Source organism: Amblyraja radiata, chromosome 10 (genome assembly GCF_010909765.2).
Source record: "Amblyraja radiata isolate CabotCenter1 chromosome 10, sAmbRad1.1.pri, whole genome shotgun sequence".
Lineage (NCBI taxonomy): Eukaryota > Metazoa > Chordata > Chondrichthyes > Rajiformes > Rajidae > Amblyraja > Amblyraja radiata.
In genome coordinates this window covers 20387284-20402382 of record NC_045965.1, presented here as the reverse complement: position 1 = coordinate 20402382, position 15099 = coordinate 20387284, and the positions used below count along the sequence as shown (strand labels likewise).

Below are 15099 nucleotides of genomic sequence, written 5' to 3'. Positions count from 1 at the left end.
GCCTTTTTGACTTTGCATATTCAGTTCCAAGATAGCCCCATCATCACAATCACCTACATCAAGGGCACCAAATCAGGTATCAAAGCAGACACGCTAGTTTAATTAGTTACAAAACACTGTCCATTTCTGGTTTATAATTATGGACTGCCAGTTTCCCACTTCCACTACTTTCTCTGGCCATATTACTTAGATCAGTTTAAGTGACTATCATTTTAAGCATCAGTAGACAACTGTTAAAGAATGGAAGAATATCCCGTCTCTAACCGCAAACAGTTTTGGCTTTGCTCCCATAGAACGTATGATAACGGGGCTGCTTCTACTAAACCCTTTTTATAAATTGCAAGGTATATCCTATTTCTTCAACTCTCTCCATCTATTCTGACACAACAGCAGTGAGAAAAAACAAGGCAGTTCTGACCTGTATTAGACGGTTTTATTTCCAGAATAAGTTGACTTTAACATAGCAATTTCAGTTTTCCATTAAATGCCCTTTGCAAAAATAAAACTGAGCTGAACTGATCATCATGGCTTCAGAGGTACATGCAGTGCCTCGTTCATGTTACAAAATCACAATATTCAGAGAATGCCATGGGAATCCAGAGAGCCAAAAAGATAAAAAGGTTTTTGAACTTTTAATTCATTTACCAAAAAAAAGGGACAAAGAAAAACAGAAAAATTATTTAAGACTTGTACTTGGTTTTACTATTCAAAAACAAGAGGGGGGGGGAGGGGGGGGACACCATTTATGATTCAACTGCAGTGAAATTACTCCTAATATTTTTTCCTGGTCAAAATAGCAACCTTCTTATATGGTCCTCAACCAATTCCAGTTTACCAACCAATACCCAATACACTAATATACATTTCAGAATTGAAAATTCCCTCAGAATAATTAACCCATCAAAATAAAACCATGGACCCAGCAAACACCTTTAAAACACAAGAGAAAAAAAATTGCATCTCATGAAGAAATTAATATACTTCTGCATTTTCAGTGATAATTTCTAACACAAAAAATGTAAAGTTTTGCTTTGGTCAGTGAACACAGTATGTACTGCATAGTGTAATATAACAATGCCTACTACATCAAATATACAAGTTAGTGCAGTGAGAGAGTGACTCATTCATGGTTAAAGCTTATTTTCATGTACATTTAAAAATACTGCACATTTGTGAACTTTTAAAAAAAAAGTAGTGCAATTCAACAACTAAATGAAAGTGTGAAATGATTGTAAAAGGGATGGGGTGGAATTGTTTGGGGTGCGAGAAAGGGGTTCACATTTATCTTTTCATAGCCCATTTATCTTCCCCAACCAAAATCCTTAATACATTGCACAGTGAAACATTCAAATATGATTCTGAAGTACTTCAAATTCAATTAAATGTATCAAGTTCAGTCGAGGTATGTTAAAGCCGCTCCAGCCTGCAATAACCTTAAATTTGAAACCAGATTATGCAGCTAGATTCAAATAATTAAGACAGGACAGTTGCATCAGGCATGAAACAAAATGCATGCTAATCCATTCTCAATCTGCTTCAAGAATGCAGTGCAGAGGAAGTCAAATGTTTTTTAAAATTCCATTGCAACAAATAAAATTTAAAGAAACCTGTTTAAAATTTAAATTTAAAATCTAATTTTCAAAACAAAAATGAACTGACATAGGGAATTTTCGAATTTAAAAGAATGTTCCAGCATTAAGCAAAAGAAAAAGTAGCATAAGTAATGGTGAACGCAAGTCAAAATATTCTCTTCTTCTTGTAATAGGAATCGGCATAATGACCACCCAGGCCTTGTGAATGTTGCCCAACGTAGCTGCCATCTGGACTCACTTCTGGGGAAGGGAGGAGGTAGGTAGACGCACGTTTCTGGCCAGTCACTGGAGACTTAAGGAAAACAAGAGCATCATCTCAAATTCAGGCAAAATATGTATTGAAACTATCATTTGCTCTAAAAAAAAGGAAAATAAAATTATTCCAACAAGAACATGAATCGTGCTTAACTGCAAAGTTTCAGGTTTAACCTTATATAACTTAACTCAGTTATATCAATAACGGGGAAAGATGAAGGAATCAAAGGGTGTTAAAGGGTTAAGAGCAAATCATCTTTCCATTCCTAAACATTCTCTAATTGCTTCTAATAAAATGGGTTCCTCAAAACTCATTAAAGTTTTGCTAATCTGATTGTGATTTCAGATAATGTCAATTTAACACAAAGCGCCAGAAACTGCTGGCCTATTCAGCATTTATCCCTTGTTCCTCAGGACAACTCATCTATCAAAATCGACATTGGGAAACTTGGCCAAACTTGGAAAACATCAGTTTTCCACCCATCAGAGCAATGACTATGCAATTTCTGTGCTGTACTATTGGGCTTTTGCAGAGTTCCCACCTCTTAAATTTGCAATTGTACCGAATGAATTTAGACCCGTTCAATCTGATGAAAGTACAGGGAGTCCATTGAAACTAACTTACAGTGGAAAAGTAATGCTTTTTACTCAATTTTAAAAAGTTGAATATTTTATTCATTTAAATAATTTAATTAAAATTGTATATTAGGTGCATGCGGGTCTGTACTCTTAACTTTAAAACCTTTTTTAAAATTGACAGTTCATTAGCGAGGAATGTCTAGATTTTCAAATTAAACAGATTTGATAGCTGGAGCGCCTGGCTTCACCACTGCCAGTGCTGCCAACTAATTGATTTGGGAAGCTCTTCATGCCTCACGAATGTGCTGGGAGCAGATATAACTGTGTGGTCATCCAGTCCTTCTACACCATGCATTGTATTAGGAAGGCTGGATGATTTGACAGTAGGATGATTTCTAGACAGATGTTAATTTATTAATATTTTAGATTATTAGATTTATCCGTATTATGCTCAGTCCTGTTAAGCCACCGTAGAAAGAATTTCATTGTTCCATTATCGGTACATATGACAATTAAACACTTTTGACTCGGTCATGAAAGAATTGTCAAGGATGTCTGCCAACATGGCCAATAAGCTTGCTCTCTTTTACCTTCTAGGAGAAGATACAGGATCTCTAATGCCCAAATGTCCAGACCTAATTGACAGCTTCTTCCTCACTGCTACCAGAGTTCTGAATCAAACCCACCTTCCAGAAGTACTGCCGTGTACTCTCAACTCTACCTCATTTCGTTATTTTCTATTGTAGTTCAATTTTTTAAACAAACCACTTCAATCTTGTGCTATTCTGTGGCGATGCACTCGATGTATTTATTATGATGATGCGTATACGGTTTACTCTGTGAGCTCATGTGAACAAGGAATTTCAATGCATCCTGGTGTACATGTGACAATAAACAAAACCGAATCTGAATCTGGTCCAGAGCAGACAGTTGAACTCGGGCTGAAGATATGCAAGATAGATTTTATTGCTCCTCATTGTCGTCATTTTATCTATGAATGTAATGTTTTAAGATGAACTTTGTTTCCAAATTAACCAGATTTACTTCATGGTAAACAGCACTTTTGAGCATCTATCTATCTATCTATATTACTAAAAGTCTGATCTTGACCGCTTTTGGCCCACTGTGCTGCGATTTCCGAGAGAACGCCGCCACCTACGGCTGTCATTTTTGGGCACCTCGATCAGAGCCCACGTCTGCCTTCCTGGACCAGAGTATTTTTCCCATCGATGAAAAATCAGAGAGAAATTAATGTTTTTTAAAAAATCACCATTCTCTCTGCTGCCCCTGCTGGAGGGAGGGGGAGGGACTATAAAACCAGGAAGTGGTGTGCCTCAATCAATCTGCAAGATGGAGGTCACTCTGAGCTCTGAATGACACTGAACAAATGTCTACACCACTGTGAGTAAGTACCATTAATGTGGTTTGAAAATGAAAATATGGTTAGTTTGAAAAAAGCACTGCCTACAAATGGTTGTTTGGGTTGAAGTAAAAAGGCACTCTCTCTCCCCTCCTCTCTCTCTCTCCCTATCTCCCTTTCTCTCTCTCTCCCCCTATCTCTCTCTCTCCCCATCCCCCTCTCCCCTCCACACACCCCTACCCTCCACCCTCCCTCCCCCTCCCCCTCGCTGCTCCCCACCTCACCCCCCTCTCCCCCTCACCTCCCCCACCTTTCCCCCCTCATCCACCCTCCCTCTTCTCCACCCGCCTCTCCCTCTTGCCCCTCTCTCTGTGTCTCTGTCTCTCTCTCTGTCACTGCCCCTTCTCTCTCTGCCCTCACTCTCTACCCCCGCCCCCCCCCTCTCTAGATGTGACTGCAAGTTGGGGGCTATGCGTCAGTAGATAGCGTGGTTATGGGGTAAAATGAGCAAATTAATAATATTCATATAATATCAAGGGGGGTAATTAGCGTGAGTGCGGGGGGGGGGGGGGAGATAGTTAGTGTGTGTGACGCTGCATGCCGCCTCCCCCCCCCACAACCGCACGTTGGGGGAACAGACCCAACGGGTCTGCACTTGGTCTAGTATATTACTAAATCTCTGATCTTGACCGCTTTTGGCCGACTGTGCTGCGATTTCCGAGAGAACGCCGCCACCTACGGCCGTCATTTTTGGCCACCTCGCTCAGAGCCCCCCTCCGCCGTATGAGTGCGGAGGATTTTTTCCGTTGATGAAAAATGAGGGAGACAAAGAGTGGCAGTAATGGGGGCTTTTCCTGGTTGGCTGCCAGCGTCTAGTGATGTTTTGCAGGAGCCGTTATTCTTCATGTTGTATATCAATGAATTGGATGAGGGAATTGGAGGCCCGGTGGGGTAACAACATATCGCCTCAGCGCAGAGGGAGAATGAGGAGGGAAGAGACAGTAACTTTAAGACTTTTGCCTCCATCACAGTGAGGAGGTGCCTGGTGAACTCACTGAGGTGGATGTTAATTTGTGTTTATTGTGTGTTTTCTTGTTTATTATTATATGTATGGCTGTAGGCAATGACATTTCGTTCAGACCGAAAGGTCTGAATGACAAATAAAGGATCTAATCTAATCAAAAAATTTGTGGCCAAGTCTGCAGATAGGTGGAGGGCTGGTAGTGTAGAGAGGGCGCACCTTTAGAGAGGAGATGAGGAGGAATTTATTTTGTCAGAAGGTGGTGAATCTGTGGAATTCATTGCCACAGACAGCTGTGGAGGCCGTCATTTGGTATATGTAAGGCCCAGATTGACAGATTCTTGATTAGTAAGGGTGTCAGGGGTTATGGGGAGAAGGCAAGAGAATGGGGTTGAGAGGGAAAGATAGATAGACCGGTACCCGGACTGGACGTTGAAGGACAAGAAGCCGAAGTCAAGATACCGAAAGTACATCACGCCGAAAAGCCAAGATACCGAAAGTACATCTCGCTGAAAAGCCAAGATACTGAAAGTACATCACGCCGAAAGGACACGAAGCCGAAAGTGCATCACGTCGAAAGGATACGGACCCGAACGGACACCACGCCGCAAAGACAAGACGCAGAACGGTCATGACTTGAAAAGCCGCCGAAAGGACATGACGTCTCCGGGGACGGAATTGATCTGACACCTGACAAGGATACTACAGGTGTGGTCTCACTAGGGCTCTGTACAACTGCAGAAGGACCCCTTTGCTCCTATATTAGATTCCTCTTGTATAAAAATATTTGTACATTTCCTCTACCCCCTCTCCAGTGCAGTCACATCTTTCCTGTGACCAGAACCACATATCATACAAATTGTGGTCTAACCACTGTTGTATGCACCCTCTGCTCTTATTCCAGCACCATTCCATGAAGATCCTAACTTCTTAACAGTTCAGTGGTATAATTTTCATTGTTCCCATAGCAGCAACTAACAATAGCAAAGATCTATATTTACATTTTATAACCACTGAACTGAAACAGATTTAGAAGTTTACCTTGATATTTGTCATCATGTTCCCCAATGGTACCGGACCTAGGATGCCATCTCCTGGGGCAAGTGCTGAAGACAGGAGATCCTGCTGTGGGGAATAAAAAAATGCATCAAACGTTTCTTTCCCTTTCTCTCTTCTCCCCACCCAAAATCAGATACAATTATTACCATGACATCCAATTACCTTCTCAAATCAATAGTGATTGATAAATTTGTGAAAGATACTGGCAGGTAGCTTGTAACCAAATCTTATTTTCAGAAACCTTCTACCACCTAGCTCACCAAGGACCCACCTCTACTTCCAAAGCATTCAGACTCTCTACTTACATTGCCTTTTGAAGAAGAGATTGAGTTTCTGATCAAACAAAATCATTCTAAAAATGGATGACCCTTTATTATTAATCTGCTCCCTCTAGGTTTAGCCTCAAGAAGAAACACTGTCCGCACATAGTGCTTTTTGGAGAAGTTACCTCACTTCGAAATGCCAGCACACACTAGTCTGCCAATCTTCCCTTATTATAAAACCCACCAATTTCAGGTTTCAATCCAGGAAATTTTCTCCGAACTGCTTCCAATATATTTGGTAGCATAGATAAAATAAATGAATATCCACAGATTCCCCTACCTTGGGAAAAGATTAAAACTGGAGGACTTTGGGGTGAAAAGAGTTATAAAGGGACATGGATTCAAGCCCTTCTTCATAACTTTGCTATCCTTTGTGTCATTAACAAAATTAGGAACCATACCTTTGGCGCTGTCAAGTAATTTATATAAAGAGCAAAAGGTTAAGACCCAATTAGAGATCCTTCTCTACCATTTTCCCCACAGATGCTAACTGCTTGGTAGAACCCCATTCAAGCAGCTGTATACAAAGAGATGGCAATGAATGCACTGTCAAATAAGGTGCGTAGAAGACATTGGTAGCAAAGTTATGCATTCTTGTACTCTTACATGGGTATGACCGCACATTAAAAACTTTTTTTTCCAGCAAAATGGCACCACTTAAAAATACTGATTTACTCAGCAAAATACTGATTTTCAGGTACTAGAATACCGAAATGCTCTGGCAAAACTTGGCAGCTGTTTTTTTGCATATATAATCTTCTGACCTGCCACCTGCCTCAATTAATTATATGCCTTTCCTTAAGTTTGTCAATATTTTTAACATCTAGTTAATCACAGATGGCAGTATCCACCTTGGAACATTCCTCTTTCATTGGTGTATATATATCAATGTATTCTAATGGATAGAGATAAAGAACTGCAGATGCTGGTTCTCCCTCACATGGATCAGATTGTCAACTGATGTCCACTACAAAAAATTCACTGATTCCTAGTTATCTGGACCACTACACCTCCCACCCTGCCCTACCTCCCCTACTCTCAATTTCTGCCACACCTGCTCCCAAGAGGAGGCTTTCCAACCGGAGGGTAGACAAATCTCCAGGTGCTGATCGGATATATCCGAGGACATTGCGGGAAACTAGAGAGGAAATTGCGGGAGCCCTGGTTGAAATTTCTGAGTCTCCTTAAATACAGGAGTGGTGCCGGAAGACTGGAGGGTCGCAAATGTTGTACCTCTTTTCCAAGAAGGGCTGTAGGGAAAATGCTGGGAACTATAGGCTGATGAGCATCTGTAGTTGGTAAGTTACTAGAGTATTCTGAGGGATAGGTTATACAGGCATTTGGATGGGCAAGAGCTGATTAGCGATGGTCAGCATGGTTTCCTATGTGGGAGGTCGTGTCTCACAAATTTGATTGATTTTTTTGAAGACGTGACCAAAAAGTCGATGAGGGCAGAGCTGTAGATGTTGTGCACATGGATTTCAGTAAGGCGTTCGACAAGGTTCTGCATGGTAGGCTGCTCTGGAAGGTTAGATCGCATGGGATCCAAGGAGAGATAGCTGAATGGATAGGAAATTGGCTCCATGGAAGGAAGCAGAGGGTGATGGTGGAAGGTTGCTTCTCGGACTGGAGGCCGGTGACTAGTGGTGTGCCTCAGAGTTCGGTGCTGGGCCCGTTACTGTTTGTTATCTACATCAATGATTTGGATGCGAACATACAGGGCAAGATTAGAAAGTTTGCTAATGATACAAATGAGTGATTTTGCAGATAGTGAAGATGGTTGTGAAAGATTGCAGCAAGATCTGGATCGGTTGGCCAGGTGGGCTGAGGAATGGTTGATGGAATTTAATACAGAGAAGTGTGGGGTGTTGCATTTTGGGACGTTTAACAAGGGCAGGACCTACACAGTGAATGGTAGGCCTCTGGGGAGTGTTGTAGAGCAGAGGGATCTAGCAGTACAGGTGCATGGTTCCTTAAAGGTCAAGTGGCAGGTAGATAAGTTGGTCAAAAAGACTTTTGGAACATTGCCTACAGTCAAGAGTATTGAATATAGAAATTGAGAGGCCATGTTGTAATTGTATAAGACGTTGGTGAGACCGCATTTAGAATATTGTGTTCAGTTCTAGGCACCGTATTATAGGAAAGATAGTCAAGCTTGAAATGGTTCAGAAAAGATTTACGATGGTGTTGCCAGGACTAGAGGGTGTGAGCTATAGGGAGAGGTTTAGGCTGGGGTCTGTATTTCTTGGAGCACAGGAGGATGAGGGGTGATCTTATAGAGTTGTACAAAATGATGAGAGGAATAGATCGGGTAAATGCAGAGTCTCTTGCCCCGAGGAGGGTAATCGCGGACCAGAGGACATAGGTTCAAGGTGAAGGAGAAAAGATTTAATAGGAATCCAAGGGGTAACATTTTCACACAAAGGATGGTGGGTGTATGGAACAAGTTGCCAGAGGTAGTTGAGGCTTGGACTATCCCATCATTTAAGAATCAGTTAGACAGGTACATGGATAGGACAGGTATGGAGGGATATGGACCAAGCACAAGCAGGTGGGACTAGTGTAGCTGGGACATGTTGGCCAGTGTGGACTAGTTGGGCCGAAGGGCCTGTTTCCACACTGTCTCACACTATGACTATGTCCTCTTCCTTTAGTAAATGTTCGAGCTTAACTTTAAAACTGGAAAAACAGAAGACCCACTATGTTCACAGAAGTCCAGGATCTGACAGTAACACCTTTTACATACTCAAATATAAAGGGATATTAAATTGATTAATTTCCAAAAAATATAAACATAATAAATAAGATTTTCCTCATAAAAACAACACCCTAAGACCAGACAAGAGTGTTTTAGGTTCAATTGCTCAATATCCTTTTCCCAGCAGAGGATGTGATCAGTTGATAGTCATGACCAACAGTAAACACATAGCTCCCAAGATATTTCAGTTGTTCCGAGGATTAAGGATTCATGTTCTGCAGGATGTGAATTTGCTGTTGAGTCGAATGTGGGACCCGCAGGCTCTGGCACTGCTAATGTGGGAAGTGGTGCACACCTTCTGCATGCCCCTGAAGAATGCCATCCCAAATGGCCTTGCTCCTTTTTGAGCAGTCAAGGACAGGCATCCGGAGTTGATTGGAATGCTGTATTAATCCGTCTAACCTATAATCTGTTGCTAGATCCCATCTTGATACAAAGTGTCTCTGTGTTTGGTGCCAAGCATATGAACATGATCCAGCTGATTGAGCTGGCAATGTCATTAGGACTTCAGTTTTGCAGATATTGGCTGAGAGAATCCCAACATTGGTTCATTTAACCTGCCAGTGGATTTAAAGGAATTTATAGAGATAGCACTGGTATCTCTTCAGTGTTTTGAATTAAATGCTGTGGATACCATGTTATGGAAACATACAGAAAGAGCAAGCACGAGGTTTGTAGCAGATTGGAGGATTGATCTACATCAACTGTTTCCCAGATAACTGCCATTAGCCACCCCTATTCTGGCCCAGTTCCTAGGACACAAGAACTTGGGAGGACAATATTGCTGATAGCATCAACAAATGTATTATCCAGTGATATGTGCCGGATATTAAAAAGTGCTCTCTTTTTCCGGCCCCTTCTTCACTGGAGATTAGAAATCACAAGTCTTCCTCCCTGATCCATACAAGTTACCTGAGCGTTGCTGTTTTTAGATTTAATAAAAAAAGATGTCAATAGATAAATGTAAAGTACTCTTTGCAATGAACAGGATAAGATCATATTTACATTTTGCAAACAGAAGTTCACACGAAGAGATGCTGGATTTAATTCAAAACCCCTTTTACTCTAATATATTGGATGGCCCAAATCCTTTGAATAATTTCTCATAATGCAACATTCTAATAAATGTATTTAGCATCCCAGCTCTTCTCTATATCAAAGCCTATTCTATTTATTTACATCAAAGAGATAGTTTGTGTTGCATCCCTGGTTTGTACTATTCAATCAGAATTCATTTGTGTCTTGAATGTGCATATTAGAAGACCAGTTTAATGTCTTTCAGACGCAAAACCTACATATTCGAATGTCAATGCATATAATGTGGAAATTACTGGTATTTGTTGTCCTTATTTCCCCAATCTCAATTGCCCATGAAAAAGTGTGAAGGTTATGAGGACCTATTTGAAATGCACCAGCTCAAGCAGCAAAGCCACTTTGGCAGTGCTTTTAAGCTATTTGACCCAGCGATTATGAAGCGATTGATATTTAAGATGGTGAAGGTCTGAGGAAATAACATCTGTTGCTGTTCCCATGTGCTTACCACACTCATCCTTCTAGGTTTTCAAAGTTGTCTGTTTGTGGGATACGATCAAAACAGTGCTGATATGTTCATAAAGGGTCACAACCCAAAATGTTGTCTGTTCATCAGAGCCATTGGGGGGGGGGGGGGGGGGAAGTAGAGAGAAGAAGAGGGAAAAAAGGTTGGCGGAAGCGATTGCTGAAATAAAGGATGGAGTGCTGTTTTCTCTTGGTTGAGTTGAGTGCAAGTGAAATGGCATTCAGAAAAATAGAACGTGTTCAATTATGTTTCTGATATTTTTCTTTCTGGATAGCCTGCTTGTTAGAGATGATCATGGCCTGGTACTTTTCTGAAACAAATACTTGTCACATAATAACTTAAACTTGAATGTTGATCAAGTGTATGTGGTCAGGTTTTGACCCTGTAAAGGAATTATGGTCATTAATAAGGGTTTGGGCCCAGGCATAGAATCAGAAGTGTAAAGCACAGTACAAGAAAGTGAATTCACACAAAGGGTCTGGCCCAGAAAGTGTACTTGGCAGAAACACAAGGCTGTAGGTGTCCTTAAAATTTCCAATCAGTTTTAGTATTCAAAAACATCTTCAACCTCATACTACTGACTATATTTTGGCTTGTTTGTGCACTATGAAAGTCCGACTCCCAGCATAATGTGAAGGCACCACTTGCACAGCCATTGTAATCCGCATTGATATTTGCAGATATATGCCAAAAAAAGTGAACTTTCATTTTTATTTGGGAAAAAGTACCGTAATTTAAACCAAAGCATGTCACCTTCTTTCAATTGACTTTTTCTTTCATTGTAGCATTTGAATTGCTGTTTTAACATCTGACAATGGCCTTAACAAGTTGCAAGACTTATTTTGTATACAACAAAAATCTGTCAAACAATCTTCATTTCCTAGTTTTAAAATCTACTCTTAACACTAGAAATCTTGAACACGTTTTTTGAACATATTTTAAACTCTGTATCTGGATCTTTGACTTCATCATTGCAGACCTCAGTGTGGATTGGTAACATCTCTTCCTCATCGACTATCAACACAGGTGCACCTCAAGGCTCAGCATCTTGCCTATCTTTAATATGTGCATCAATTATCAGTGTAAACAAATGCACTTTGATTAAATCTAGCCCGTACCAAGTGTAAGAGCTATAGTGGTGGGTATCTCCATTGTCTGAGGTGCGCACTGGAGATTCTGTGGCAGCAGGCGGGACTCGAGGATGGTCTGTTGCCTCCATGGTGCCAAGGTTCAAGATATCATAAACCGAATTCAGAACATCCTCGAGAGGGAAGGTGAACAGCCGGCAGTAGTTGTGCAAATTACATCGGGAAGAAGTGGAAGGAGGTTCTGCAAAGCGAGTTTAGAGAGTTAGGAAGAAGACTGTAAGCAGGACTTCCAGGGTGGTTATCACTGGATTGCTTCCAGTACCTCGTGCTAGTGAGGGCAGGAAGAGGGAGATAGGGGATCTGAATGTGTGGCTGGGGGGGCTTGTGCAGGGAGCAAGGATTTAGCTTTGGACCTGTACAAAAGGGATGGGTTACACCTTAACTGGAGAGGGATCAATCTTCTGGCAGGCAGGTTTGCTAGAGCTACACGTGAGGGTTTAAACTAAATGTTGGGGAAGGATTGACAAATTGGGAGTATAAAGATGGGGTTAAAGGGGAAGTGAGTACAGGAAAAGTTACAAAAAACTCCCGAATTAATAGGAAGGTAAGTTCGAGAAGGGATAAGAGAGTACGGTTAGGTCCAATAGTGTGAGAGGGGAGGTGAATACCGAAGTCAAAGTGTTGTATATGAAAGCGTGAAGTATAAGAAATAAAGTGGACGAGCTTGAGGCTCAGTTAGAAATTGGCAGGAATGATGTTGTGGGAATTACAGAGACATGGCTGCAAGAGGGCCAGGGCTGGGAACTGAATATTGAAAAATACTCTTGAAAAACACAAATTTACATTTTGTGCACTTACATGATATTTCCAGAATTACAGCATCATTAAGCCAGCAAGGGGGCTAATCTGCTCCCAAGACTGTGCTAAACCAAAAACTGATAAAATAAAACAGACCAATATGGCCAAAAGAAAATCTCTGATGAAAATACAGTGTGAACCCATCAAATTAGAAGTGAGATAGGAAAGGTGTTGCATGAACATCTGGTAATATAATTGGATTGCCACAATGGACCCTCCAACCCCAGACAAATAATATACCCCTCCCTAATCCCCCCTCCTCCCCATCCAGAGTTTCCACTGCAGCTTATGCATGAAGATAGACAACTTTTTTTTAGCTAAATATAATGGATGACAGATTATGCTTCTGAACATAATTCTCCCCTCTCCGTCTGGTTTGTATGAGACTGGATAGATAATCATGAGAGGCATAGTCAAGGTGAATAGTCATTATCTTTCCCCCAGGGCAGGGGCTCTAAATCTAAAGGGCATAGGTTTAAGGTAAGCGAAAATATTTAAAAGGGATGAGAACTGGACAGGACATACTGCGTTATTGAACAAGCTACCAGAGGTAGGAAATGTTTGGAGGGGTATGGGGCGGGCACAGGCAAGTGAGACTATCTCAGTTAAGCAACTTAGACAAGTTGGGCAAAATAGAAGAGTCTGTGTCCATGCTCAACGTCTGGTTCAGTGTTTGGGTGGATTTTGAGAAATAATCATTAGTTCTAAATATTTACAGCACCTGTACAACTTTCCATTTACCGTTGCCACATGCTCTCCTTGGATACAGACACACCATGAATTTAAAAGTATATGGAATAAATAATGACATATAGGAACAATAACCAGATGAACCTAAACAAGTAACTTCTGACCTGACCTAATTCTTGACCAAAGTATTACAGTAAAATTTCAGAACCTAAACTAATTGAAATTTTACTTGCCTCACATTGTTCTTTTCCACACTCTGGAACAAATACCTCAGAGGAGCTGTGAGATGGAACAGAGTTCTGGTACCACTGCTGCATGGTATCCTACCAACGTATAAACAATTGCACCATATTCAGACTAAGAAAAAACTAACTTTCAATTTATCTTTCATAATGTAACAAAGTTCCATCAAAAAAAAGTAGATAACCAAGAACAAGGTTATATTTAAACACAAAAGCAAAGGTTATTGATAAGATCAAGAAACCAGTTTATAAAAGGGCAGCTAGAATTATTTAGATCAATACAAATGAAACTCGGAATTGAAGGAATATTGTGTTGCGAATCAAAGTTCAAGTAATGTGAAAAGCAGATCTGTACACTCATACATCTGCACAGAAATAATTAATGGCTTTCTTTTTCATGTTCTAAACTTCATGATAATACAACCTCAACATTAACAATTTAAGACTTCATGTAATTAAGAACAGCTGGTCCAAAATTGGGTTCTGCTTTGAAGGAAGGTAAGGGGTTTCAGGGGTCGGGACAATTCAGGTTAGCTAGAAATGCAAATATTCAGATTTTTTTAATGTTATGACGATTATTGGGTTCTGATACTAATTAAAATGAATGAGCTGGTTAGAAGATAGGAAACTGACAGATCTAACCATTGCATTTGATGGAGCACATAGAAAAACAGGTTTCACTTGTGACATTTATCCACACTTTTTCATTGATGTAAACAAAATATCACAAAGAAAACTCGAAGTCAAAATAATTTGCTGTCTGGGACAATCACTTACATTTCAAGGAAGTCTGAACCACATGTTTTACTATATTCTAACAAGTCCACAATATGAACCATAAAAAGTTACCTCGATGTTGACTATTAACAGACTGAATTGAAATTCCCTTTTCAGACCTTCTAGGTTTCCAATGCCCAATGTCTATCACATTCAATGTTAAACCTATATGTTGTAAAATTTAACATTTTGGCAACATGGGAAGAAAACATTGTATATAGAAAGTTTTTTTTTTAATGATACTTTTGCTCTAGACAACTTCCAGTCAATTTCTCTGTGACACATGTCGGTCTTTTTGTTACACTTGCGCTTTGTCAATAAAGTTACACGTTGATCATTCCATACAACTTTTCCTTCCAGAATACATTCATTTGGCATAGTTGGGAAATGATCATTTGGACCTCAAAGGATTCTGCACTTTACCCCTGATCTGTGCAGTCAATTCCACTGATCATTTTTTGCTACCTCCCTCTCCCATCCTCAGACTAGGATTTTTTTAATTAGAGCAACTCATTAAACTGCTTTTGCCAGCACACTCAATATTATTGAATTCCCGTATGAAGTGCCTAGCAGCACATAATTACAAGAGAACCATTATATGTGCAAACTACTATATTATACCTACCATCTATCTATATTCTATATATATTACTAAAACTCTCATCTTGTCTGTGAGCGTGTTTGTTTGTGCACATGCTTTTCATGCCCTGAATTACGCAAAACGGTACACGATAATGCTACAATTTTTACATCATCTTACTCATAATTGTCTTGTGGTGTGTTTTTATCGTTCAGATTGATGTTATATTTTTACAAGTTATTCACATTTTTAACTTGACAAAATCCCACTTTGAGAAAGATTTCTTCCAATCTGCACTGGCAGTTACCAGCTATGACGTCACAATGGGAGTATAGCCCTACCCGCTACAATCCCAGGAC

General features: G+C 40.3%; 1 protein-coding gene across 4 annotated transcripts in view; it reads right to left on the bottom strand.

Annotated features, from left to right (window-relative positions):
- Positions 1-414: 414 nt before the first annotated feature.
- Positions 415-15099, bottom strand: part of raver2 (ribonucleoprotein, PTB binding 2) — a 57782-nt gene continuing 43097 nt past the window's right edge. Inside the window, exons 12-14 of one of the 4 annotated variants that reach the window (XM_033028293.1) lie at positions 13375-13464; positions 5849-5932; positions 415-1884 (exon numbers count right to left, since the gene is read on the bottom strand). In XM_033028293.1, coding sequence (XP_032884184.1) covers positions 1738-1884; positions 5849-5932; positions 13375-13464 — 321 coding nt within the window. In that variant the 3' untranslated portion in view covers positions 415-1737. The remainder of the gene's footprint in view (positions 1885-5848; positions 5933-13374; positions 13465-15099) is intronic. The other 3 variants (XM_033028294.1, XM_033028296.1, XM_033028295.1) reach the window with 3 other exon arrangements.